Source organism: Bufo gargarizans, chromosome 3 (assembly GCF_014858855.1).
Source record: "Bufo gargarizans isolate SCDJY-AF-19 chromosome 3, ASM1485885v1, whole genome shotgun sequence".
Classification (NCBI taxonomy): Eukaryota; Metazoa; Chordata; class Amphibia; order Anura; family Bufonidae; genus Bufo; species Bufo gargarizans.
Window position 1 is genome coordinate 61,119,707 of NC_058082.1, and position 25,267 is coordinate 61,144,973.

At 41.7% G+C, this 25,267-nt stretch overlaps 1 protein-coding gene across 2 annotated transcripts in view; it reads right to left on the bottom strand.

The window, feature by feature from the left end:
* Positions 1-7,838: 7,838 nt before the first annotated feature.
* The window catches only part of LOC122931263 (keratin, type II cytoskeletal 6A-like), a 39,166-nt gene continuing 21,737 nt past the window's right edge, over positions 7,839-25,267 (bottom strand). Inside the window, exons 1-9 of one of the 2 annotated variants that reach the window (XM_044285318.1) lie at positions 14,416-14,959; positions 13,200-13,420; positions 12,960-13,020; positions 12,735-12,830; positions 12,360-12,524; positions 9,745-9,870; positions 9,420-9,640; positions 8,500-8,534; positions 7,839-8,405 (exon numbers count right to left, since the gene is read on the bottom strand). In XM_044285318.1, coding sequence (XP_044141253.1) covers positions 8,053-8,405; positions 8,500-8,534; positions 9,420-9,640; positions 9,745-9,870; positions 12,360-12,524; positions 12,735-12,830; positions 12,960-13,020; positions 13,200-13,420; positions 14,416-14,943 — 1,806 coding nt within the window. In that variant the 5' untranslated portion in view covers positions 14,944-14,959 and the 3' untranslated portion in view covers positions 7,839-8,052. Of the gene's footprint in view, positions 8,406-8,499; positions 8,535-9,419; positions 9,641-9,744; positions 9,871-12,359; positions 12,525-12,734; positions 12,831-12,959; positions 13,021-13,199; positions 13,421-14,415; positions 14,960-25,267 lie in introns of those variants that run through there. The other variant, XM_044285316.1, reaches the window with a different exon arrangement.

Consider the following 25,267-nt stretch of genomic DNA (forward strand, 5'->3'; position numbering starts at 1 on the left):
GATGAACGACCTATTATGCTCCTCTACGATGAGGAAGGACAGAAGGAAACATCGTTCAACACAGCTCCCCCTCCTCACAATGATGCCTGGCTGAGATAGGGTGAGATGAATCCCAGGGTATTACCACAAGTCCGAGCAACCGGGAGCCTACCTATAAGGGGTAGGTTGTCGCCACTGCGGGTGAAGAGGATACGAATGGTATGCCCAGGGGATTCGCTAGGCGAAGGGAAAGTCTACAATCAAGTCTCCAAGGGGGGACTGTTATGGACTATTGATACAAAATGGATACTTGCTTGTTGAGCTAAGATGGCGGCCAGGCATTCAGCCTACACCTATAAACTAGAATCTTACTTTGTATTTTTATCATGTGTTTCTTTGTGGTTTCCATTCAGCTCAAGCAAGCAGTTGCAAAGAAAGAAGTAGTAACGGTTTCACCCAGGAACAAGGGGGGGGAGGGAGAAGGAATTTCCTCTGGCCGTCAAGGTTACAGAAAAGTAGAGAGTTCATAGCCAATAGAAAATATATACTTTATCTTTCACCCCCCTCCCACTCCCTCCTCTCGTGAAAACTATGTATTGTCTGTTGTTTCATAAATAAACCAGAGATACTGATTAACTCCATGTAGTGAGTTGTCTGTCTGATCTCTCCGTGCACGTATCTTAATTAATTTGGAGCAGTACATTAAATCGAACTGGCAGCTTGTCCAAAACCAGAACAGATGTACAAGTGCCTGATGTCATCAATCCACTACCAAAGACTGATTGGGTGGTGGAGCATCAAAGACGTCTCCTTAATGCCAAGGAGATTGTTCAGGAGCGCATGGAAAGTGCCTGAGAGTGGCAGCAGAGAGACTATGACCTGGCTGCTCATGCAGAACCTCTTGCTATAGGAGATGTGGTGTGGCTGAAGACCGAACCAGTAAACCACTAACCACCGAACCATTAAACTGGACAGTAAGTGGGAGAGGACTCCCTATGTCATAACTGCTATTCTTAATGCTGAGGCCCACATTTATCAAATTTCCAGGGAAGGTAAAGGCTCCCAAATTGTACACAGATATCATTTAAAACCCTGCATAGAAGAAGAAACTGCAGCAGGGGACATTGAGCCAGAGTCTCCTGAGCCCGAGTTGTCAGCCCAACCTGTTGATCCTATGCAGGCTGTTGAAAACCTGTTACATGACAAGGAGCCACTTCATTGGTTCCTCAAACCCTGGTTGAACTTGGTGGTACCGGCTCCAGTTCCTGCTAGTCCTCAACCCCAGGATGACCGGTCCCAGGGTGTACTTGAAAGGGCTCCAGAGAATGTGGATTCCTCTGGCCCCCCTGAACCAAGGCAGAAGAGCCTCTGCCAGTAAGAAGGTCCAGGCGGCCTACTAAGGGGCACCCACCTGTGAGATTTGGAGACTACATTGTGGACCACAGTAGCCCCTCCCGGGAAACCCCTGTTTAACTGTCTACAAGACCCAGGTATGGACTCATTTTGTTCTTTTGAGCCTCCAGGAACTTATGGTATTGTTACAATTTTCATTATTATGGACTATCCTGGTTATTCCTGATATGCTGTACCAGGTCAGCGCCCCTGTTCCCTGTTCTATCCTGCATGAAGAGAACGCCCCTTTCCACCGCACTTGTTCCTTTGCAAGCGGAGCTGCCTGATATAGTTATAATGCAAAAGTAGTGATTATTGTATATGCCTGCTTTGCATTTTTCTTTGTCTTTCAGGTTGCAGTTTCCAGCTGGGCGGGCCCCCTGTGTTGCGCCGAGGACAGGCAACCTCAAAGCAGTGGGTTATGTAGTGTCCCACTAGGTAAATGTGGGCACTACACAAGGGTCAATATGGCCACTTTATTCTCCATCTCCTGTAGAACATGGTCATTGTATTTTATATGATGTTTTTATGTGTTTTTCCTGTTATCTACTGTATCAGGCCTGCTAGGGGTAGTTCCTCCTCCTAGACAGTAGAGGGAGCTAGGGAACCCCTAGTATATATAGTTAGGCCCAAACAGGAAAGGGTCAGTGCAGTATAGTCCAGGAGGCTAGTTAGTGCAGTCTAGCCTGCCTGAGTTTCCTGAGCAAAAGAAGCTCAGAAGTTGCATCTAGGGGAAGAGTTTGCCTCCTGAGAAACCAAGTTCCTTTAAAAGTACAGTGCAGAGCCAAGTTTATTTCCAGACAAACAAAGAGCTGAAGGGCAGAAGGATATTCCACAGCAAGGAGACATATACCAGAGGAAGGTTTCCCTAACCAAGGATAAAGCCAGCAATAGGGCATACGGGCCTTGGAGAAAGCCAGACAGGAACTGATGAGAAATACAGCCTAATCTGTAAGTGTTATTCCCTCTGAGTATCTTGCATGGACTTTGCCTGCCTTTTATATATAAGCCTGCCTGTCACAACCTGTTACATGTGGAACTGACTAAAGACTGTAAATAGTTAAACTGTTCAGTAAAGGAAGTTCTGGTTCACTGCAACTTGTGTTCCTCAATTATTCCTGCAATAAATCGGTGTGCCACCGTTACCGGCACTGGCATCACAAACTTAAAGGGATCTTGCCACCGGCACATTAAACCTGCAACACCCAGGGCACCTCACCTACCACCCAGCCTGGTCCCTATACACAGAGAGTGCCCCAGAGGATCCATGTGCCAGCCTCTCCATCACTTGCTGTATGCCTGCCCAGGGTATATAAAAACTGTGAGTAACAATAGCAACCCTTGGTCTGTTAACTGCCCCTGTGACCTCACCATCGCTCACCCTGCAGGGCTGCGTACTGCAACACTGGCACAGATGGTACAATGATACAAGTGAAAGGCCATTACAACAATATTGTTGTGACTGTCCTAATGGCCAAAGGTAAGTATTATACCTGTATACATGGTTCCCTGTTGTCTGATGGTAAATAACACGAGCGCTGCCTCCCCCGTATGTGTTTCTTTTCTCTCTTCCAGTGTTTTTTCTTTAGTAATTTTGTCTGCACTGTATGTGGTAACAAAAAGTTTGCTTAGAGACAGAATTCTTTACACTTGCTTAGGGTTGTTCACATTGTTATTGAGGTTTGGACATTCAAGGAGTTATGCCATGGTTAATGTAAAAAATGAAAAGGAGACATAATACATGATGTTCTCTAACAAAGCTAGAACCAGCCCTGTATCTCACATGGATCCAGAGATCTCCACATTCATTTTTCCAATTGTTCTGCTACATTAATTTCTGGCTGACAGCTCAAGGGGTACATATATATAATCACAGAAAATAATACACTATAATAATAGATGCAAGCATACTATATGGACTAAGCCCTCACTCTCTTAATAAAATCTGAGACACTTGGTTAATACGTTTTGCTCAAAACACATCTAAGCCCACCTACCAAGCGACAAGGTGGTCTCAGTTCAGGCAGGTCCTACGCTAAACCTGGCTATGCCTTTATGCATTTATGTTCAGGAGCGCAGACCCCGCACATATAGTGTGTTGCTTCTAGTTATCCCCTATGTGCAATAGCAACCGGTGGGAGGAGGAGCACACACACCTATATGTACCACCAACATCAAGGTCGCCTATTAGATAGGTGGGGCAAAAGTGCATATGAATACTACTCCCAAAATAGGAGCGTATTCACAAATGAAGGTGCCACTCCTTCAAGACAAGTTAAACAAATCAAAGATTTTTTTTTATAGAACATCCTGCACGATATGATAATGAATGCCGAAGGTGTACATGGCTACCACCTTGTCGCTTGGTAGGTGGGCTTAGATGTGTTTTGATCAAAACGTATTGACCAAGTGTCTCAGATTTTATCAATAGAGTGAGGGCTTAGTCCATATAGTATGCTTGCATCTATTATTATAGTGCATTATTTTCTGTGATTATATATATATATATATATATATGTAGCCATGTACACTTGCAGCATTCATTATCATATCGTGCAGAATTTTCTATAAATTTTTTTCTGTGATTTGTTTAACTTGTCTTGAAGGAGTGGCGCCTTCATTTGTGAATACGCTCCTATTTTGGGAGTAGTATTCATGTGCACTTTTAGCCCACCTATCTAATAGGTGACCTTGATCGTGGTGGTACATATAGGTGTGTGTGCTCCTCCTCCCACCGGTTGCTATTGCACATGGAGATAACTAGGATCAACACACTATATGTGTGGGGTCTGCGCTCCTGAACATAAATGCATAAAGGCATAGCCAGGTTTAGCGTAGGACCCGCTTGAACTGAGACCATCTTGTTGCTTGGTAGGTGGGCTTAGATGTGTTTTGATCAAAACGTATTGACCAAGTGTCTCAGATTTTATCAAGAGAGTTAGGGCTTAGTCCATATGTTATGCTTGCATCTATTATTATAGTGCATTATTTTCTGTGATCATATATACTGTATGTAGCCATGTACACCTGCGGCATTCATTATCATATCAGGATGTTCTATATTATTTTTTCTGTGATTTGACAGCTCAAGGGGCATGTTTTTCTTTGTGGGTGTGTCCTTTATCAGTGGGCATGTCCTTCTTGCAGCAACTTTTCCTGTAACTGTAACAGCTTCTAACAGAAGAGGGAGCCGGTAGCAGTTGAATGATGGAACTGAACCTGTGTAACCACCTCAGTGAGGTGGGAAGAGAAACAAGGAAAAGAACAAACATCAGGTGGCACTACACTGATAGATCGCATTGACTCAAGTGGCTATATTAAATTATAACTTACATGCAGTTAAATAAGTATTCTAGCTGGCGGTTTAAACAATGTAGAATATTTTTCATGGGACAACCCCTTTAATATTGCAATATTTCTAACTATATCAACATTTTTCATTCAATTTTCAATAAAAAGAATTTTAATAAAAAAACGGACATACATGTGATGCACTACATTTAATTTAGGTTTTGGACATTCTTGAGCATACAGAAAGTGGGTGTTGTTTAGCAAAAATAAAATAAAAATTTAAGTATTTAAGGATGCACCAAATATATCAAGCAAGGTATATCAAGGAAACTATAACAAGTATCATTAGATTGCTTTTCACATAGATTCTAATGCAGGGGCTCCATAGAAACAAATGTGCGGAAGGACCGAGTTTGCCGAAAACTCTTTCTGGCTCCCCTGATCCTCGCTAGGGAGAGATGGTGCACAACCGGAAGCGTGCATTCCAGGTTTTTGACCTCGCATTTGACCACGGCATCTGATCGCATACATTAGCCCCGGATGCCTGCTGTTTATAACAGAAGTCACTTTGCGGCTTTTAAAGTCCCCACCACAGAAGTATATATGCGTATGTGGTTGGGAACAGGTTAAAAGTGAATAAAAACCATAAAAATGTAAACAATTTTGTAGATTCAATGGGAGGTTCTGGCTACTGAAGCAGGAGCTTGGACTGACTTGGCGAAGTACTTTTCCAGTGACATAACTCCTATCAAGTGTGGAGATAGGGAGCCTTATTCATTAGGCCTAGGGGCATTGTCACCTATTGATTCCACACATTGTTGCACCCTGAGCAAATTTCTGTTTCTTCACTGTCTAAATATTAGACCGAATTAGTATGCCCCACTGAGAATAGTTCATGTGAAGCCTTCTTATTGAGTAAGTTATTGTAAATCTGGGTGTTCCTCGTGTGGCTGTTATGCCCCGGCTAGGGGGCAATATATGCTCATGGGTAAAGAATTGGTTAGGGGACGGGAAAGAGAGTTATTGCAAGTGGGAAAAACTTTAAAAAGGCTAGAGTCAGTGGTGGGGTACCACAAGAATCTGTGTTAAGCCCATTTAGCCCAGTTCTCCCTAATCTCTTTATCAGTTATCTTGTGGATGAGACGAGAGTGAAGTGTCAGTTTGTACAGATGACACAGAATTGTGTAGGATACTGAAAATCCAGCTTAATATTCAAATATTACAGGAAAACCTAGAGAAGCTGACAGTGTGGGCAAGAGCATGGCAGAAGAATCTTAATATTGATAAATGTAGAGTAATGCACTTATGTCACACTAATCGTATAGCTGCCTATACATTACATAGAATGGGGATATCAGAACAAGAAAAGGGCATGGGTACTCCAGCTAGAAGTAAGCTAAGCAGCAGTGCTCAATGTCAAAAGCATAGACATTTGTAGGGTTTTTAAAAAGAGATCTAAAAACCCAGGGCAACCAGATTTTTAAACGAGATGGAGGATCTTATAATGAGAAGCTTAAAATTGGGCTTGTTCAGTTTGGAATAATAACACTTTTGAGGTGGTCTTCTTTACACGTACAAATACATGTGTGGTCAATACAAGGAACTGACGCGGGATTTATTCATTCCAAGGAGTTTACCAGGATACGTTCCTTACATGTGGAGGAAAGATCATTTAGAAATCAATATAGGAAAGGATTCTTTACAGAGTAGTCTGACTATAGAATACCCTAAACCGAGAGGTAGTAATGGCCGATACCATGTCAGCATTTATATAGGGCCAGAAGCTTACCTAGTAGCAAACGGCATTAAGCGTTTCAGCATTTAGTACGTAATTAATGACGAAGGTGGACAGTTCTGTGAAAAATGTTGAACTTGATGGACTTGTGTTTTTTCTTTTTACCTATGTAAGGCTAGTTTCACACTTGCGGCTGTGTCTCTGACAGGCTGTTCTGACACACAACAGCCTACTGGAGTTCTCCGGGTCTGACATTACTGGATACTGCCGCCTGACAAATACGCCAGAAATCAGCCGGGCAAAAAACGACTGCAATCATTCACTGCCGGAACAGCCAAATGCAGGTGTGAAACTAGCTTAAGATAATTTATTGAATAAATATATTTTTTTCCTTCTTTGCCCCCCCCCCCACCCCCCCCACCAGCTAATCGATTTGTGTTTATGGCAGCTCATGTACATTAGTTTTTCAATGAAAGCGGGGTAAACACATTGTGGTCCTGCATCTGCAATCATTTTGCATTGTACCATTCAACAACAGTTTGTGATATCTGAAAAATGTATTGCGGCAGAAAAGTACACAAACTACAGTTCATGTAAGATTCACATGCAGTTTATTGAAGATATAAAGAAAAGACAAGACATGCGAGCCTGGAGCTGAAAGATCCAGTAAACAGTATTTATATACATCGAACACCCGGATCCCTGACTTACGTAACTCTCAGAAACAAAGAAAGCAGGAGCATACAGGACTGGCACCATCCATTACCTAGCTCAGAAGTTACAAGCAAACTCGCCTAGGTATGTCACAGGGATACACATGAGTGCAATTACATTCATACAAAGGGAATATAAAGGACACGTCACCCTCTAAATGATGTGGTCATGATATTTTGTTTTGACAAATACAATGGTGTTAAGGGTACTTTCACATTAGTGTTTTTCTTTTCCGGCGTAGGGTTCCGTCTCAGGGGCTCTATAGCGGAAATGAACTGATCAGGCATATCCCCATGCATTCTGAATGGAGAGTAATCTGTTCAGGATGCATCAGGATGTTTTCAGTTCAGTTGTTTTGACTGATCAGGCAAAAGATAAAACCGTAGCATGCTACGGTTTTATCTCCTGCGAAAAAAACTGAAGACATGCCTGAATGACGGAACCCTCATTTTTTCCCATAGGAAGGTTTTCGTTCCGGATCCGGCATTCAAAATACCGGAATGCCGCAAACGTCCTTCCGGCCTGCGCATGCGCAGACCGGTATAAATGTGAAAAAGATACAAGACGGATCCGTCTGTCTGCATGACAAGCGGAGAGACGGAGCCGTCCTTGCAATGCATTTTTGAGACGGATCCGCATCCAGATCCGTCTCACAAATGCTTTCAGTCAGACTGCCACAAGTGTGAAAGTAGCCTAACTTCCCAAATTCCTGATAATATATTCAACAATTCGACTGATGGATATAACTTATCTAAGATAGTTAAAGGAAGTATGGAATGTCTACATTATAGCCAATTGTATCCCTTAGAACAAACAAGATATGAGCCAGGATGATACAACTGAACATACTAGTGAAGCTTCATGTATTTGAGCAGACTGACAAAAGTATAGTGCAGTTTGGAGTTGAAGGGTGGTGACTAGTGCCAGAGCATTGGAATATGCTAATATGTTTTCTTCACTGAGGATGTTGATGTTTGTGAAACCAACACTGAGCTTTTGCCTCCAGAATGGCTGTAACTGCTGCCTGCTTGAGAGGCACCATATTGACCATTGCTGGTTCCTCCATATGATATTCCACCGCCAGAGCTGCCTCCTCCATATGACCCTCCACTGCCAGACATGCCTCCTCCATATGATACTCCACCGCCAGAGCTGCCTCCTCCATATGACCCTCCACTGCCAGACATGCCTCCTCCATATGATATTCCACCTCCCATGCCATATCCACTTCCTCCACCAACGCCAAATCCTCCTCCTACTCCACCAGAGTGGCTTGAAGAACCGCCAACAACGGCTAGATTTAGAAAGAATAAACTTTAGTTATGTTTCATAAATGACTTTAGCATAATTATTATATTACCTCAATCACAATGGTGAGCTATACTTACAGATGGTGACATTGCTGACAACTTCTCCAGACATTCTGAAAACACAAGAATATGTGAAGGTTATTTTCAGTACATTTTTAAATGATTAGTAACATTAGACTAGTTGAGATTCTATCAGGTTGGTAACAACCCTTAAGGCTCTTTTACATGGGTCAACTTCCAGCGATGGCCAGTAATCAACTGACAAAATAGGAAACACCTATTTGTTGTTGATGGCATCTTTGCATGGGGATAAAAATAATCATTTGTCAGCAACAGTAACTCTTTGAGAGGAGGGGTTTGAGGAATCACAGGAACGATCGATCATTCCAATCTGTCAAATAATTGACCAATCAATTTCCTATATCATCTGTCACTGTGTGTTAAAGTCCACCTGCTTGTGTAAAGGGAGCCTTATATGGATCCGGTGAGTATGGCTAGTTTCACACTAGCACTGTTTCACACTTTTCCAGCAGGCTGTTCCGGTAGAGAACGGGCTTGCTGGAGTTGTTCATATCCAGCCATATACTACCTTTCCCCGCCAGAGCCCATTGACTGTAATGGGACACAGCGGGCATCCGGCCTGTTTCTGGCATCAGTGCTAGAATTCGGCTGGACAAATCCACTGCTTGCAGCAGTATTTGATCGGGCGAATCTCAGCAGTAATTCTGGAAACAGGCTCGATCCCCACCGGGTGCAGGCTGTGCTCTAATAGTTTCCGGCTAAACCAGATGCAATGAATTATGACAGGCTGTTGCTCTACCAAAACAGCCTACCTGAATAGTTGAGCACGAGTGTGAAACAAGCCTATATCTGGGAAATATTTTACCCATGGCAAGCTTAGCAGTATGTCCAGGCCTTTGTCCTTCAATGGAAACCAAGGAACCAACATTTAACATATGTTAATACTAAAGACCCCTTATGTATTTCATAAAACTGACCTTTCCTCTTCTCCTTGCAGCATTTTGTTGTAAGTGGCAATTTCAACATCAAGAGTAAGTTTCACGCTCAAGAGCTCCTGGTAGTCACGCAGTAGACGGGCCTGGTCTTCTTTGGCCTTCTGTAATGCAGCTTCAAGTTCAGCCAACTTCTTTTGGGCATCTTTCAGAGCAAGCTCACCACGATCCTCAGCCTTAGCAATGGCGGCATTGAGAAATTCAATCTGATAAAATAATTGCAATTATTTTCTTGATTCCCAAAGCAATCTCCATACTGTGTATGGACAAATTCATTATCAATGCACCTATTCTAACCAGCCAGGCTTACCTGCTTCTTCGTGCTCTCGATCTCAGACCTCAACCTCTGGATCATACGGTTGAGTTCTGAAATTTCAGTCTTTGTGCTCTGCAGGCTGTCACCTTGTTTTCCAGCAGCAGCTTGCAACTGCTTGTACTAAAAGAGTTAAAAAGAGAACATCTCAGCATCTTACTATGGACACAAGCATAGCACATGCTAAGTGTTGCATTTATAAATAATATATTAAGTTGTGAGGGTATGTTACCTTGCACCGAGGTAGAGGGAGCAGTTTGGTTGCTGTGGTATCCTCGAGCCTTCTGAAGGATCTGAGGCCTGCCACAGCTATGTTCCATAGGAACATAGTAACCCTCCCATAGAGTGCAATGTAATTCACTGCAGTCTAAGGGAGAATGATCAGATGATTCTCCCTAGGGGAACATAAAACGGTTGGCGACTTTCTGATTAATATTAGCCAATGTGTTTGCAAGATGATAATGTGTCACTTACTAGTATAGCCTTTGTTAAAATTCTGCACCATTTTCTATATTTCATAAGCAACATCTCCTTGTTAGGCAAATCTTCTGTGTTGTCCATCATGAAATGGCGGATGATGGAAGGTCATGTGACAAGTTATATCGCCTTCATTGTGATGTCTCTTCTGTTAAAATACACTGCACTTACACTGTTAGGCGTTTAGTGCAGATGCAGTGTATTTCAAGGCAGGAGACATCACACAGGTTTTTTCCTGGTCACATGACCCTATTGTAGCAGCCATTTTATGGACAGGACCTCTCTGATGACAGCACTGAAGATTTGCCTTACTAAGAAGATCTGTCTGGTTTTCCTGCTATTGGCAGCCACTCCCCCTCCTGTCCTGCTCTCACCACTCCCCCTCCTGTCCCGCTCTCACAGCTGCCTGTCTGACCATCCCTACAGGTGCCATGTGGGAGCTTCCTTGTCCATGCCTGAAGGAGATTGCTGCTGTCTGGGTCCTAAAGCACCCTTCTTGTATCATAGGTGCTTTCCTTCGGTGATTGGCACTCCTGGCTGTGCAGGGCTGGCAGGGGCTTAGCAGGGACACTTGTTAAGGAGGAAGGAAGACTGAGGGGAAGCTGTGATGGCTGATCTGACTGCAGGCTCTGCCCCCTCTGTTTCCCCTGTACTGAGAGGATCCTGACAACATGTGAGGATGTAGCAGAGCCAGCGCAGTGCTGTGGACCACAATCTTTGAGCAATCCCAGTGTCTATCCTGTTTATGGCCCCTCTATCACAGACATGATATTACAGCCAGACTAACAGTTCAGGAGCTTTAACCCCTTGAGAGCTGTCAGTATGGCTGAGGTCAGTGATATCTACAGCAGTCACTGTTCTCACCATCTATAAATGTACAGTGTATACAGTGATCAGTGCTAACAGTAGCCCACGAGTGCCTTCCGGAAGTCCACTTCGGCACCATTCACTTTAATGGGGACAGGTCAGAGATGTGGCCACAGCATGGCAAACATGCCGAGAGGCGGCCGGACAAAAATCGCAGCGTGCTGGGCATCAGTGAATGTGAATGGGGCTGGAGCGGACTTCCGACGAGACCCTCGTGGGCTAGCTTTACCACAGATCCAGCAGGGGAACAGCCTGCCAGACCCTGCTAACGCTAGTGTGAAAGTGGCCTTAGTCATGTGATGACAGACAGGAGGCTCCTCTCCATGTGAGCAGATCGATTTCTACAAATGTATTCATCAGAGATCTGTCCCCCAGCTCAACAGCGCCCTCTATGGCCGCCCATGCACCTAAACAGACATCTATGACAGCTCAGAGCTGCCATGGATTTCTGGCTTCATTTGTGTCTGAAAACTGGAGGAAATTAACATAAATTTGTTGGGGTGACTGGTCACTCCCCCTCCCTGCCATTGTCACGCCCTTTTATTGTTTTTAAAGGCACAGTTCAAAGTCACAAACACATAGTTTGCAACTTTTTAACGCCACTTTTCAAAAACAAGGGAAATGATAAATCTCCCTTCTATTCATTCTGTTCATGGCTTAAATCCAGTGGTGCAACTAGAAATGACTAGGCCCTACAGCAAGTTTATGAGCAGGACCCCCACTCCCCCCAGTAACACATGCCTGATACATTAGCATCATATTCCTGTGTGCTGCTAGGACTGGGGCGTACTTCCTATTGCTATGTCTGTACAGCAGTTATTGATATTATCTGAGGATCTCTTGTCTCTATGGAAACACAGGTGGGCGGGGATGTCATGTGACCGCTCCTCTGAACATGCTTGCTGCAATGCATGCTGGGATATTTACTTTCACTTTGCCGCGGCTCCTCCCACACAGCCGGTCTGAGGAGCTCCTCCAGGGAGGCATGTCATGGTGAACAGGTTAGAAAAATGATATATAGCCAGTACATGTCACAGGATATAATACTTCATGGTTTGGGCTATTGTCTGGGGCACTTAGAATTTTTGATACTTAGGGTGGCCAACCCCTTTAATGTAACAAATGATACGTATTCCATAAAGTATTTCATAACACACTAAGTTTCGACTTGCATTGGCAATATATCTATTAGGAGTACAGGGTGGGGTCTAATTATGAGCGTGGATAGGGTTTTGACTAGCATGCATTAGCAGGTGGCCGACACTAACCTTATGGTCATATAATGCTTCTGCTTCAGCTCTGCTTCTCTGTGCAATCTGTTCATATTGATCCTTAATTGCCTCAATGATTCCCTTCACGTCGAAGTCTCGGCTATTATCCATGGACAGAATAACAGAGGTATCCTCACTTCCTCCTTGTGTCTGTGAGAGCTCCTGTAAATCACACAAACATCACACATAAGCTAAGGTTCAAAGCTACAATAATAATGTTTCTATTAATTTAATTTCAATTTAAGGTATATTAAATAATGCAGTTAAATGACATAAAATGATGATATATTTTAGCCTGATTTAATCACAGGTATTGTTCTTTTATTAAACTCCATGCACAATGTTAAATGGTTAATAAACCGGAAGACTTACAGCATCATATAGAGTTCTCAAGAAGTGAAGTTCTTCTGTCAGGCTATCTACCTTGCCATCCAATTCCTCCTTGCCCATATATGCTTTATCGACATCCTGTAAAATAGAAATAGTCAGTGCATTCCTATAATTCATTTATTCTGAGGCTCCATAACTTTGCTTACTTAAAAATAATACACAAAGTAAGATGTCGAATTGGCCTTAGTTCACTTGAACACAACTCACCTTCTTAAGCACCACAAACTCATTTTCTGCCTGAGTGCGCTTATTAATTTCTTCTTCATATCTACAAAAAGTACAAATACAATGTAAATTGGCTAATCCTTATTTTAAATGATTTGTACTTGAGTTGTGGAAAAGTACAAGATTTTAGTTTAGAAATTATTCTCTTGCCAAAAAGTCAAAGACAGGTTAATTAATTCAATAGTAATCAGATCAATATTATAAATTATAATGCTATTATACTTTTTCTTGATTTCTTCTACCATTTCTTGCATGCGCTTCAGTTCATTGTCTAGATTGGGTTTCTGGCTTGTTTCACTGTCAAGACGTTTCCTCAGATTGCTAATATAAGCTTCAAAAATTGGCTCTAAGTTGTTTCTTTTGGTACCACCCTTTGATCCTTGTTCTTGCAAGAGTTTCCATTTTGTCTCTAGTACTTTGTTTTGCTGTTCCAAGAATCTAACCTATAAATGAAATGGAAGTCATGTTTGTAACCTGAGACAAAATCTAAGAAACAGCTTTGTCCAGATTAATTTCAAAGCAGTGACTATAATAAATATACACATTTACTTAAAAAAGTAAAGCGATCTCTGTACCTAAGACAGTGCGGGACGCCGCACCGAGGTCCAGAGCACCAATTCCCCCACAGGAGCTATACATCTTCCCACAAATATAAGGCCTTCTATTACACAGAAAAGTATCACTTTTTAACTTACTGAAATCTTGTTTAAAGTGCTACTTGTGGGACAATATGTTACATACGTAACACATACTATCTCTCTACTATTTTTAATTTTTCTTTTTAGCGCTATCTTTGAGACCACCGGATGCTGAACTATAATACATAAGACTGTACTCTTTTCTATTTTTATATATTTTTCTATTTTTTATCCATTTCTATTTCACCTACTACATGAATTGTTTTTTTCCCTTTTAGCCCAATTCACTCTATTCTACACCTATATCACAAACTACTGGGAAAGGCTACCCCACCTACTCTAGCCAGTCTCAAAAGACTGTATTCCCCGACCATCCCCCTTTTTTATCACAACACACCACCTACCCCAACGGACTAAATACCGTCCATTTTTTCCCCCATCCATTCTCCACGAATTTACCCCAAGATCACCTAATATCAGTCACCTCCCATCTGGCACCCGTAACAAGTGCCCAGACTATTACACCCACCTTTTTCTTGAAACACCAGTACCCAATTTTAACATATGTAAGATTTTAACAAAATAAAAAAACACTTTATTTATCCCATCTATGAGTGTGCCTGCTACCTTCTTATCCTAAATCTTCTCCTTTTGACTGGGTGAGTCAAAACCAGCAGTTCAGCACCTCAGCCATTCTACTGACCAGTTGAGCCGCCTTAATCCTATTTTTCATTTACTTAAAAAAGTTATACAATTTACAAATGTTCAATTGATTTAGTTTTTCTCCATACGAGTCTTACCTTGTCAATGAAAGTTGCAAATTTGTTGTTGAGGACTTTAATCTGTTCTCTTTCTTGAGTTTTTACTTTTTGAATCTCTGGATCTATTTCCACATTAATTGGCTGCAAAAGGATTTGGTTGATTGTGACTTCCTGGATTCCACCAGGTGGGCAAACAGGAAAACCAGGGCCACCTCCATGGCCACCAAATCCTCCTGCTCCCCCACCGAATCCTCCTGCACCACCAAATCCTCCTGCACCACCAAATCCCCCTGCACCACCAAATCCTCCTGCACCGAAACCATATCCTGCACCACTACCAAATCCTCCTGCACCACTTCCAAACGCTCCTCCACTACTACCATGGCTTCCCCCAACGTGATAGCTGGTAGCACTAATTGAAGTTTTCTTTCGTCCACCAAGATTATATAAACTTCTTGATCCAAAACCAGAAACTCGAGAGCTTCCTGTTCTTCCGCCACCTACTGAGCAGGTACTAAATCCCCTGCTTCCACCACCACTTTTGCCATGCTTTTGAAAATAAGCCATAATTGATTCTGAAAAATAAAATTGAAAGGGAACGAAAAGAACAGATAAGTTGAAGGAGTGTGGGCCCCTTTGCACTGAGAGACAAAAGTGTCCCTTTTTATCTGTTCGAAAGTTGGGCTTGGTTGCATGGGTGTCAAGAGACCAGTTTAATGCAATAGTGGGTTTGGCAACCACCCATCAATCTGCTTAACTGATCACACCTATGGGAAATATTGCTTAACTTGCACTGCTCAAACTCAGTAATCTATTTCCCTGTATCTAATCACTGCAATGTTCTCACAATCATTAGGGTATACATATTCATTTTATGTTGGATTATAACATACAGTTGAACTTAATACTTAAAAGGAGACACCTGTATATAGGACATACAACATAACTCTTGAGTATCCAGTTTGTTTATGCAACAGTTGTCATTAATCCGTCTATTGTAATTAAAATATATGTGACGTGTATTTACTTGTAGTAATCTATGACAATCAAACCCATAAAGAGTGCAAGACAAACTCTATGTTTCAATTGCACTAACTATACAATGATATATCAAATCATGTTCTGAATATTTAATAATACTGTAAGTACTTTTTTGTGGATGATAAAAGTCCATTTTGAACTTTGAGCCCACTCTCTTCTGTGTACACCTTCATTCTACTAACTGAAGGGGTATCATTCAGTCACAGATCCTCATCAAAGATACATAATGTGTCACCTTCAAAGTGATTATCCTTATCATTTCTTTAAAGGGAACCTGTCACCAGGATTTTCGGTATAGAGCTGAACACATGGGTTGCTAGATGGCCGCTAGCACATCCGCAATATCCAGTCCCCATAGCTCTGTGTGCTTTTATTGTGTAAAAAAAATAACATTTGATACATATGCAAATTAACCTGAGATGAGTCCTGTATGTGAGATGAGTCAGGGACAGGACTCATCTCAGGTTAATTTGCATATGTATCAAATCGTTTTTTTTTACACAATAAAAGCACACAGAGCTATGGGGACTGGGTATTGCAGATGTGCTAGCTGCCATCTAGCCACCCATGTCCTCAGCTCTATACACAAAATCCCGGTGTCAGGTTCCCTTTAACTTTCTGTTCCTATGGCATAATTATAATAGTCCTAGTATCATTGTTATACCTATTATCACACATTTTTCTGTTGGTAAGATCTCTATTACACTATCTGATGTTCAGGCAAGACAAGCGCCAATCAACACTAAACAGGCCAATTCGAGTGAATGGGGAGCAATGAAAATCAGCCACCAAATTAATTTTGCAGCACAATTATATGAGCCAGTTATCACAGATGTTTGGCCAAAAAAACATCCTGTCTAATAGCCCCTGATATAGTAGGATTGATTAAGCATAATTACATTTTGATTATTCAATTTTATACACTGTACACTGTAAATTTCAGAATTATATACTCTTTATAATCACATGTTCTTATATGAAATATGTAGATAGCTACAGAAGGAACGTCATGTATCTAGACAAAGGAATTCCTTTGCTTTTTGTTTTCCTTTCCTAATTGTATCCAGATGCATACTATGAGGATATATATAATTACTCTTTTTTAAAACATGTCACTATCCTATTGTCTCATTTGTATTTTTAGGCTGTAAGGGTGACACCCAGATATTTGCTAATAAAAGGGGTATTCTGCTGTTTAGGGGAGGAGGAAGACTCAAATACCATCATTAGTCATGTCTTCTCATTCTTTGCACCTATACTAACATTTAAGATTTGGAGCATGGCAGACAATTTTTAGGGATCATACAAAATTTCTACCATGACACCCCATAAGGATTAATCATATGGAGCTTAATTATATAGATGGACAAATATTTATTTGCATATCCTTCTCCATGGGTTGTGCCAATTATCGGGCCGATTATTAGGAATGAACATTCGTACAAACACTTGTTCCTGAGAAGTGACCCATGTTAACTTGCCGTTAATCAATGTCCATTGCGAGAAAGCATTATTAATGCAGCAATCAAAACCATAATTTCATGGCAAAAGAAAGACCTGTGTAAACAGGGATCCACTGCCTACTGTAGAAACAATACTTCTCTGTGAGATGAAATTATCATGTTAGAGAATAAATAACCCAAGCGTGAGAAGAAGTCTGAAATCCAAGGTTTTTTTTGGCACAAGTTAGCGGAAATTTTTTTATTTTTTTTTCTCTTACAAAAGGATTTTCCGCTAACTTGTGCCAAAAAAATAATATTCTAGGAACTCGCCAATCTCCTCACGGAATACCTTGGGGTGTCTTCTTTCCAAAATGGGGTCACATGTGGGGTATTTATACTGGCCTGGTATTTTAGGGGCCCTAAAGCGTGAGAAGAAGTCTGGAATCCAACTGCCTAAAAATGCCCTCCTAAAAGGTACTCATTGGAATTTGGGGCCCTTTGCGCACCTAGGCTGCAAAAAAGTGTCACACATGTGGTATCGCCGTACTCAGGAGAAGTAGGGCAATGTGTTTTGGGGTGTATTTTTACATATACCCATACTGTGTGTGAGAAATATCTCTGTAAATGACAACTTTTAAAAAAAATGTATACAAAGTTGTCAATTTATAGAAATATTTATTTCATCCAGCATGGGTATATGTAAAAATACACCCCAAAACACATTGCCCTACTTCTCATAAGTACGGCGATACCACATGTGTGACACTTTTTTGCAGCCTAGGTGCGTAAAGGGGCCGAAAGTCCAATGAGTACCTTTAGGCTTTACAGGGTTGCTCACAGTTTAGCCCCGCCCAAAATGCCAGAACAGTAAACACACCCCACAAATGACCCCATTTAGCAAAGTAGACACCCCAAGGTATTCGCTGAGGGGCATATTGAGTGCATGAAAGATTTAACTTTTTGTCCCAAGTTAGCGGAAAGGGAGACTTTGTGAGAAAAAAAAAATATATCAATTTCCGCTAACTTGTGCCAAAAAAAAAACTTCTATGAACTCGCCATGCCCCTCACGGAATACCTTTGGGTGTCTTCTTTCCAAAATGGGGTCACATCTTGGGTATTTATACTGCCCTGGCATTTTAGGGGCCCTAAAGCGTGAGAATCCAAATGCCTAAAAATGCCCTCCTAAAAGATATTCATTGGAATTTTGGCCCCTTTGTGCACCTAGGCTGCAAAAAAGTGTCACACATGTGGTATCGCCGTACTCAGGAGAAGTAGGGCAATGTGTTTTGGGGTGTATTTTTACATATACCCATGCTGGGTGAGAGAAATATCTCAAAATCCCAAATCACATTGCCCTACTCCTCCTGAGTAGGGTGATACCACATGTGTGACACTTTTTTGCAGCCAAGATGCGCAAAGGGGCCCAAATTCCAATGAGTACTTTCAGGATTTCACAGGGCATTTTTATGCATTTGGATTCCAAACTACTTTTCGCGCTTTAGGGCCCCTAAAATGCCCAGGCAGTATAAATACCCATCAGGTGACCCCATTTTGTAAAGAAGACACACCAAGGTATTCCGTGAGGGGTATGGTGAGTTCATGTAAAATTTTATTTTTTGTAACAAGTTAGTGGAATATGAGACTTTGTAAGAAAAAAAAAGAAAAAAAAATCATTTTCCGCTAACTTGTGCCAAAAATAAAAACTTCCATGAACTCACTACGCCAATCAGTGAATAACTTAGGGTGTCTACTTTCCGAAATGGGGTCATTTGTGTGGTGTTTCTACTGTCTGGGCATTGTAGAACCTCAGGAAACATGACCGGTGCTCAGAAAGTCAAAGTGCGTAAATTCACATTTTTGCACCATAGTTTGTAAACGCTATAACTTTTACCCAAACAATAAATATACACTTATTGCATTTTTTTAATCAAAGACATGTAGAACAATACATTTAGATAAAAATGTATATAGAAATGTAGTTTTAATTGAAAAATTTTACAACAGAAAGTGAAAAATGTTGTTTTTTTGCAAAGATTTCGGTCAATTTCGATTAATATAAAAAAAGTAAAAATGTCAGCAGCAATGAAATACCACCAAATGAAAGCTCTATTAGTGAGAAGAAAAGGAGGCAAAATTCATTTGGGTGGTAAGTTGTATTAACGAGCAATAAACCGTGAAATTAGTGTAGTGCAGAATTGTAAAAAGTGGTCTGGTCATTAAGGGGGTTTAATCTAGGGGGGCTGAAGTGGTTTATTTAAAAATCCACTTTGCCTCTGCCTTCAATTTTTTTTCATCCTAATCCCCCCTCTTCTTGGTTGGGGGATATGTTGGATGCCTACAAATTTAAGGCATGATGTATCACCTCTATGTACTTGGTTTATGTGCCTCGCCACTGAGGTATCCTTTTCTTTGGCAATATCATTATAATGATCTCTCATGCGGCTTCTAAATTCCCTCTTGGTCTTACCCACGTAATCTAGAGGCCAGGTACACTGTGCCAGGTAAACTACTCCCACTGTCAGACAGTTTATAAAATCCTGGATATTGTATTCCACTCCCGTGTGTGAACTCCTAAATTATTTAGTAGAATTGACCTGGCTGCATGCCGCACATTTGCCACATTTGAACATTCCCAGTGGTCTTGACAGCCAGTTCCCAGTTGGTTGTGGGGGTTGGAAGTGGCTGTTAACCAGCCTATCCCTTAGGCTCCCTCCTTTTCTGTAGGTAATATGTGGATATGTCCCAATCACCTCTTTTAGGTCTGGATCCACACATAAGATGTCCCAATATTTGGTAAGTGTTTGTCTGATTTGCGCATGTGCGTTGTCATACGTGCCAATAATTTGGATCTGTCTATTAGATGACTGTTCTGTATCTGCTTTTTTGGGGACCAGGAGCGACTCTCATTTCACTCTGCAAGCTGATTCATACGCAGACCTGAGGATACCATCAGGGTACCCCCTGTCACTAAATCTTGTTGTTAAATCATTTGCTTGCAATTTGAATTTATTCATACTAGAACAATTGCAACGTAAACTTAGATATTGGCCTTTTGGAATACCTTTACGTAGGGAATAAGGATGTGCGCTCCCCCAGCGAAGTAGGCTGTTCGTTACAGTTGTTTTGCGAAAAACTGATGTCTTACTGTTGTTATCTCTCGATTAGTACATCCAAAAATGGAAGGGACATTCGGTCACACACAGAGGTGAATCTCAGGCCTAGAACATGCAGTATGCAGCCCTGCAGGGTGAGCGATGGTGAGGTGACAGGTGTAGTTACTAACCGAGGGTGTCTTTGGTACTCACAGTTTTTATATATATTTTCTCTGGGCAGGAGTACAGCAGTGATGGGGAGTCTGGCACAGGGATCCTCTGGGGCACTCTCTGTGTATAGGGATCAGGCCAGGTGGTAGGTGAGGTGCCCTGGGTGTTGAAGGTTTAATGTGCCGGTGGCAAGATCCCTTTAAGTTCGTGACGCAAGTGCCGATAACGGTGGCACACCGATATATTGTAGGAATAATTGAGGAACACACGTTGCAGTGAACCAGAACTTCCATTACTGAAACAGCTCAACTATTTACAGTCTTTGCAAAAAAACAACATTTTTCACTTTCTCTGGTTAGTTCCACATGTAAAAAGGTTGAATACAGGCAGGCTTCATATAAAATGGCAGGCAAAGTCTTTGCAAGATACTCAGAGGGCATAAACACTTACAGATCAGGCTACACTTTTCCTCAGATCCTGTCTGGCTTACTCCAAGGCCCGTATGCCCTATTGCTGGCTTTATCCTTGGGTAGGGAAACCTTCCTCTGGTATATATATCCTTGCTGTAGAATATCCTTCTGCCCTTCAGCTCTCTGTTCGGCTGGAAATAAACTTCTCTTAACCATTATTGATTAAAAGTTACATTTTAAATTGAATAGCTAATATTTCTGTGACACTTTTTGATGATAGCTTTTCAGATTACTACATGATACTCTGTGATTGTGTTTTACTTTGTTATGGCTGGTTTCCTGACAGGACCTGTGGACACTAACAACTGGTTAAATGATGCACTGGAGGCATTTTCAGAAAGAGAGGGGGATGAGAGCGTAGACAAGACCCCATCACTGAAAACCATATTTAAGGATCTCTATGAGGCTTATAGGGATCAGCTTAAATCGTGGTGGGATTGTCAATCATTGGAGAATTACATTAAAAACAAAATAGTACCCAAGGGACTTAGGGTTAACTTGGTACCAGGCAGAACGGTCACGATCGGCCCAACTACTGGAGAAATGGGAGAATGAACTGGTCTCAAGTTCAATCAGATTCATGCAAATTCTGTTGGAGGAAGAACATATCATTCTAGAGAAAGCCTCCAATCACCTGAATTCACTGATTGAATCTGCTTTGAACTATAAAACAGATCCAGAGTTTGGCCGACGTGAAAGCACACTTAGAACAAATATTGAAAGATATCAAATTGTTCTAAAAGACCGCAAACACAGACAATTTGTTCGTGACCTGGGGGAGTTTCGTGATAAACGGGCTTTTAATATCTTGCAAAATAATCCACAGGACTCTGTACAAACTGACGTGTCCTCTACTGACCCAGAATCCTCTGATACAGAGAGAGGGGTACCATCCTTTCGGGGCAGAGGTAACAGTAGAGGAAGAAGTAGAAATAAGCGATGGCCACCAAAGTCAAATCGGGGATACATGTGGGCCCCCTATCAAAATCAACAAACAGGAACAATGGACCAACCGTCCTCATCACAAGCATGCTCTTCCTTGTCCTTACCAATGCTCTCTGGCTCTCAAATCCCACAGCCCATGCAGAATACCACTACTTTTTTAGAAATGACAAGTGGGGGGAACCAGTGTCCGTATCAATTAAGAGACAGGGAACAGGCATCTTCACAGCGAACAAACAGAACCAAGTAACGCCTCTCCAGAATCAAATCATTAATCTTACGGATAGACTTCTTACGGAACAGGAGAAGGACCTTCTGGGCAAGGGCCTCTCGTTTGTCCCTGCAACCAACTTTAATTCATTTGAATGGATTAAAGATATCAATTTATTTATCCGTAAGCTTAAATGGCGTAAGTTCTTTAAAAATCATGATGAGGATGAATGTAGGAAACTCGGTATATCCAGATCCGATTTAGAGGGGGTACGGATCTTAAGCTCTTTATTAGATGAGGATGATAAAACATGTGGTCTGGGTCCCTTCACCGACCTTAAGATGAAAAGTAGGAGAACCCCACCCCCTCAGGATACGCTAGTCATAGATCTATTTGTTAAATTGGTAACAGACCAATTAAAATAAACTAGAAAGATCACAAAGGACCCAGGACAGTAACCTGAGTAGGGATGAAAAACAGGCCCTAATTAAACTTAAAAAGACCCTTCAATCATATTTAAGCCATCTGATAAAGGGGGCAATGTTGTTATTATGAATCATGATATGTACAGGGATATGTGTTTGTGCCTACTAATGAGACCACGTGCTATACTATCTTACCCTCAAACCCTACGGTCAAGTTTAATGAATGAACTGGAGACCATACTAATCCAAGCACTTGACGATAGATTAATATCTAAGGAAGAAATAGGCTTTATGCTGTCCTGTCACCCGCAAATCCCTACCTTCTATGCGCTCCCTAAGATCCACAAGGGATATCCACCACTAAAGGGACGCCCAATTGTCTCTGGTGTGGATTCCCTCACATATGGCGTCAGCTCATATATTGAATAAAGTGTTGAGACCTTTTGTTCTCTCTCTGCCTTCCCATATTAGAGACTACCACAGATCTATTGCTTAAAATTGAGAACATTGAGGTTGCAGATACCTATCTATCTAGCTCTATAGATGTTGAGGCACTGTACACCAGCATACCCCATTCTGGGGGTATTTCTGCTATCAAATACTATTTAAGCACGCGTGGCACTCAGTACCAACGTCATTCAGATTTTATTATCAAAATATTAGAATTCACATTATCACATAACTATTTCCTGTTTGAAACGCGCTTCTACCACCAGCTCAGGGGCACAGCGATGGGTAGCCCATGTGCGCCCAGTTACGCCAACTTGTTCCTGGGCTGGTGGGAAGATACACTGGTATTCAATGAATCATGTCATCGATGAACCCCCAACATTTTATTTTGGGGTCGCTACATCGATGACGTGTTCATTTTATGGGATGGTAAGAGAGAGGAATTCTCAAATTTTGTGAAACATCTAAACGTCAATGAGATTGGCCTTAAGTTTACATCCGAAATTAATCAGGAAACCCTGGCATTCCTTGATGTTCGCATATCTAAACATCTTGGCCAACTATATACTGAAACTTATAGGAAACCCACCTCCACCAATAGTTTGCTTCAGTGGGATAGCTACCATCCGATAAGCCTCAAACGAGGCATCCCTAGGGTCCAATATTTACGCATGAAGAGAAATTGCTCATCCCACTCCGCATTTTATAAACAATCTGCAGACCTACGGGATAGGTTTTTACAGCGGGGATACCCGGATCAGGTACTAAGGGAGGCATTTCAATATGCTAATCAGAGAGATCGTCATTCTCTTCTTGCGGCAAATGCCCCCTCTGGTCAAACTGAAACGGTTACAAGAATTATCGGCACTTTTGACAAACAAAGTCGGAAAGTGAGGGATATCCTGAATAACAACTGGGATATCTTACTTTCCGATCCCGACATAGCGGAATTCCTACCAACTACATCCGCCATCACATATAGACGTGGCAGATCACTACGTGATAGACTAATACACAGCCATTATCAAAGACCACAAAGTGATCCCACCTGGCTTGGGAATAGACCTCCAGGAACATATAAATGTGGTAATGACTGTGTATGTTGTCCACACATACTAAAATCTAACTCTTTCAGTAGCAGTAGTACAGGTATTACATATCAAAATTATGACTTTGCTAACTGTCGTACACAAGGTGTAATATATATGTGTTCATGTGACTGTCCATTAGACTATATTGGCAAAACCAAACGTGAATTTAGGCGAAGGGTAGGCGAACACCTAGGTGATATAAGGAATAAAAGGGACAAACCAATTGCACGCCACATTAATGAACATCATGATGGAGATGTGAAAATACTTAAGTTTCAGGTGATTGAGGTGGTGAGACAGTCACCTAGGGGTGGTGACTGGGATAACAAAATATTGAGAAAGGAAGCCCAGTGGATCCATAGATTGAAATCAGCATACCCCCAGGGACTTAATGAACAAATTTCATATACATGCTTTATTTAGTGTGATCATTATTGAACTACCTACCGCCCTGATGTCCACGGTGGGTCTCGATTCTACCCTTATTCTGGCAATTTGACAATATATCAAGAAATATTTGGAATGAATACTTCTCTTAACCATTATCGATTAAAAGTTACATTTTAAATTGAATAGCTAATATTTCTGTGACACTTTTTGATGATAGCTTTTCAGATTACTACATGATACTCTGTGATTGTGGAAATAAACTTGGCTCTGCACTGCACCTTTAAAGGAACTAGGTTTCTCAGGAGGCAAATTCTTCTCCTGGTGGCAAGCTAGGAGCCTGGGCTATCTAGCTGCATGTCAGAAGCTGCTCCTCAGCTCTCCTCTGGCTAAAGTCCACACTGACTTCTGACTCTACACACCCCTCCCTGAACAGGACCTGACTATATATACTAAGGGGTTCCCTAGCTCCCTCTACTGTCTAGGAGGAGGAACTACCCCTAACAGGCCTGATACAGGAGAAAACAGTAAAAATACACATAAAAACATTATATGAAATACAATGACCCTGTTCTACAGAAGGCGAGGAACAACGTGGCCCAATTGACCCTTGTGTAGTGCCCACATTTACCTAGTGGGACACTACAAATATTTACGTTAATGATTTTCACAAACTCCTTGAATGATTGTTCTGTACCCTTCCAGAGTAAGAACACGTCATCTATGAATCTATACCATAGAACTACGCTTTCATTCCACTGATTTAAAAACTCAGACCAGATAATATTGGCCTCCCACCAGCCCAGGAATAAATTTGCATAAGATGGCGCACATGGACTTCACATTGCGGTACCCCTGAGCTGGTGGTAGTAGTGGTCATTGAAAGTAAAATAGTTCCTGGTTAGACAGAATTGTAGGAGATCCAGTATAAAGGTGTTATGCGATGCCAGTCTTGCATCCCTGGTGAATAGGTAGCTCTTCACCTGTGACCCCCCCATGTCGGCAATCGCATAAAACCGCAGGTCAATTCAGACCTGCGGTTTTCTGCGTTTCCGGGTTATTTGGGTCTCTGAAGACCTGATAACACGGAACAGGATGGTGATGGATCACCTCTGATTGGTTGGTGGGCGGGACAGCGGCAGATTCAAAAGTTGCAAGCGCTCCTCTCC